The 3,244-nt window shown below is 42.6% G+C and overlaps 1 protein-coding gene across 1 annotated transcript in view; it reads left to right on the top strand.

The window, feature by feature from the left end:
- LOC105533558 (maltase-glucoamylase, intestinal-like) overlaps nt 1–3,244 on the top strand; it is a 73,428-nt gene that overhangs the window by 45,287 nt on the left and 24,897 nt on the right. The window contains exon 28 of the mRNA XM_011972031.1: nt 3,155–3,244. Within this exon, the coding sequence (XP_011827421.1) occupies nt 3,155–3,244 (90 nt within the window). The remainder of the gene's footprint in view (nt 1–3,154) is intronic.

The following is a 3,244-nucleotide window of genomic DNA, read 5'->3' on the forward strand; positions in this document are numbered from 1 at the left end:
TCTATCTATCTATCTATCTATCTATCTATCTATCTATCTATTCATCCATCCAGCCACCCTATTCATTTATATCTATGTGTCTCTGTCTATCATTCTATGCTATCTATCTATTCTCTATCTCTACCTTTATTCATCCACTCACCCTATCTATCCAAATCCCTTATCTATCTATCTGTCTATCTATCTATCTATCTATCTATCATCTATCTACCTATTTATCATCTATCTCTATGTATGTATGTATGTATGTATGTATGTATGTATGTATGTATACTATTCAAGGGAGAAGACTTAGCTTCCTGTCCTCTCGTCACCTGTCACAGAGAGTCACTTGAAGCTTAGGGTTCCAAGCAGCCCACATGGACACAGGAACCTGCCCATCCAGAGAAGTTCTGGGTCATGGGCTTCTTGACTTTTATCAAGTAGTCAGTATCAGAACCCCACAGTTCATCAGCCAGTAGGGGCAACACTGCCATCCTGAGGCAATTTGGAAATCTGAGAGCAGAGTTGGTTATCACAGGGACACCAGAGGCATTCAATGGGCAGTGGGCAAGGATGTCGATAGCTCTGATTACAGGGAATTCTCCACAAAATATCTCTCACCTCAAATGCCAGTTGTGCCCCTGATGAGAAACTCTTCATTAGGGAGTCACAGAATCTGTTAGTTAGCTCATAAGAGATAAGTCTTCGTAGATAGGATAATTATAACTATTGGTTGGTACAAAGGTAATTGCGGTTTTTGCCACTGAGAGTTATTAAAAGTAGGCCGGGCACAGTGGCTCACACCTGTAATCCCAGCACTTTGGGAGGCTGGTCACGAGTTCAGGAGTTCAAGACCAACCTGACCAACATAGTGAAACCCCATCTGTATTAAAAATACAAAAATTAGCCAAGCGTGGCGGCACATGCTTATAATCCCCGTTACTCAGGGGGCTGAGGCAGGAGAATCACTTGAACCCAGGAGGCAGAGGTTGCAGTGAGCCAAGATGGACCCACTGCACTCCAGCCTGGGCAACAAAGCGAGACTCCATCTCAGAAAAAGAAAGAAAGAAAGAAAGTTATTAAAAGTAATGACAAAAACTGCAATTACCTTTGCACCAACCTAATATTTATATTGTTAATAGTAAGACCTACTCGATGAAGCTGGTGAGGATGAAGCCACTGATATCCAGGTCTGGCTTCACTGAATATAAAACAAATAGCCAAGAGTCCCACGAAAGCAGATTTCTGAGTCCAAAGCTCCAGTGGTTTAATTCAATAAGTATGTGCTGAGATCTATGAATTGCGTTTCATAGCATGTGATGTGCTACAAAAAGACTGCTAGGGGACCCTGAGGCCCAGTGTGTGGGTGGGTACGTCACTGTTTGAAAAGTGGAGAAAGTGAAGGCAGAAGCCACAAAGGCAAGACTTGAATATGCACAGGTATAAGGCAGAGCCAGCAAGTTGGAGAACGGCAGAACATTTTTATGAAGTTGGTAGGGGTCATCGGAGCAGTACTTAGGGAAGTTCATACGTCATGGCTGGCAGGGTTCCCCACGTGTACCCCGTATGGGATACAATTCTGACTCAGATGTGGCTGATACTCTCTTTATTCTAATTCTCCATCCCCCACCTATCCCATTGTTTCTAACCCTGCGTGATCTGGAGCTCTCTGTTTCTGATGAAAGGTTATCTTTGTCGAGTTTCCTGGTTTCTACCTCCATTTCCTCACAAAAGGCATCCCTGGCAAGCCCACTTCTCTCAAGATTCTGCGTGATGTGACCCACTGTCTTCTCACATCCTTGACAGCCAGACCCATACAGGCTGATCTGTTTCTGTTTTCTTATGTTCCTTTTCTTGCCCTTTATGTAGACATATGGGTTCCTACCTGCCTTTTGTCAATTGTGTATAAGAACTGGAGTTCCCCTAGACCAAGTCCTCATTCTGTTGCCTACCCCACCCTCCTCACCAGCATTCTTTAGCTCTTTAACTCTTACAATGGTGTGATTATCATAAAGGAGGCTATTTACTGAGACATACAAAGGACCATAATGTTCCATAACAAGCAACATTTATTTGCTGCTTGTAAGAGGTGTGAACCCACCATTAAACAGTGAGTATATCTTTTGTGTCAAGTTCTAAGCTAAGCATTGTGCAAAATATAAATATCACTCAGATGAATATAAAACAAGCTTCTTGCTCTCAAAAGTCTACAATGTAGTTAAGAAGTTGTATCTGGCTGGGCACGGTGTCCCATGCCTGTAATCGCATCACTTTGGGAGGCTGAGTTTGGTGGATCACTTGAGGTCAGGAATTTAAGAACAGCCTGGCCAACATGAAGAAACCACCTCTCTACTAGAAATACACAAATTAGCCAGGTGTGGTGATGCGTGCCTGTAATCCCAGCTACTCAGGAGGTTGAGGCAAAAGAATCGCTTGAACCTGGAAGGCAGAGTTTTCTAGCCTGGGTGGGTGATAGAGCAAGACTCCATCTCAAAAAAAAAAAACAAAAAAAAAAAAAGAAGTTGTACCTTGAATCCGTCTTTCAGGTTAAAACAAAAACAGTGCTGTTATTATCTGAAGAAAGATGAGAATAAGGGGAAGTTGAAATGTCCTCTTTAAGTCCTCTCAATTTATGTTCCAACAGCTATAGTTGTCATGTGATTCTGAAATTGTAGAAAACACTGAGGTGTACCGGTCTAATATCCTGAAATGTAATCTTACTCCTTCCTCCCCTCTCTCAGTGGGAATGACATAGGAGGGAAGGAGGGACTCCCTGGGTGTTTCTTCCTATCCTATTACCATGCATCTCATGTCTGCAGTCTCTCCCTGGCTTTGTCTTTGAGGAGTGCTTAGGAAATGGCAAGACTGATGTTGAGGGTTGGGTGTCGAGTGCATGAGGTCATGAGTTCCGGGTGTTGATTGTCATCATCCATGTCAATATGAAGAGAACAATTTTTGGAAGTTTTCCAAGTGCTGGGAAGGTGTGCAAATTCCACTAATTTCTCTTCTCATTCTACATTTCTCTAATAAGCCAATAACATTATTTAGGGCCTGTTCAGGTCATCTGTCACCATGCAGCTCCAGTATCTGTGTGAGTTGCATTCTCAGTAGGTGTCTGTTTGCTGTCTTATATATTTGTGTGGGACATACAAATTATATTTATGTTTTACAGCTATATCGAGCTTACGTGGCCTTCCCAGACTTTTTCCGTAATTCAACTGCCAAGTGGTGGAAGAGGGAAATAGAAGAACTGTACAACAAT

Source organism: Mandrillus leucophaeus, unplaced genomic scaffold (genome assembly GCF_000951045.1).
Source record: "Mandrillus leucophaeus isolate KB7577 unplaced genomic scaffold, Mleu.le_1.0 Scaffold1260, whole genome shotgun sequence".
Lineage (NCBI taxonomy): Eukaryota > Metazoa > Chordata > Mammalia > Primates > Cercopithecidae > Mandrillus > Mandrillus leucophaeus.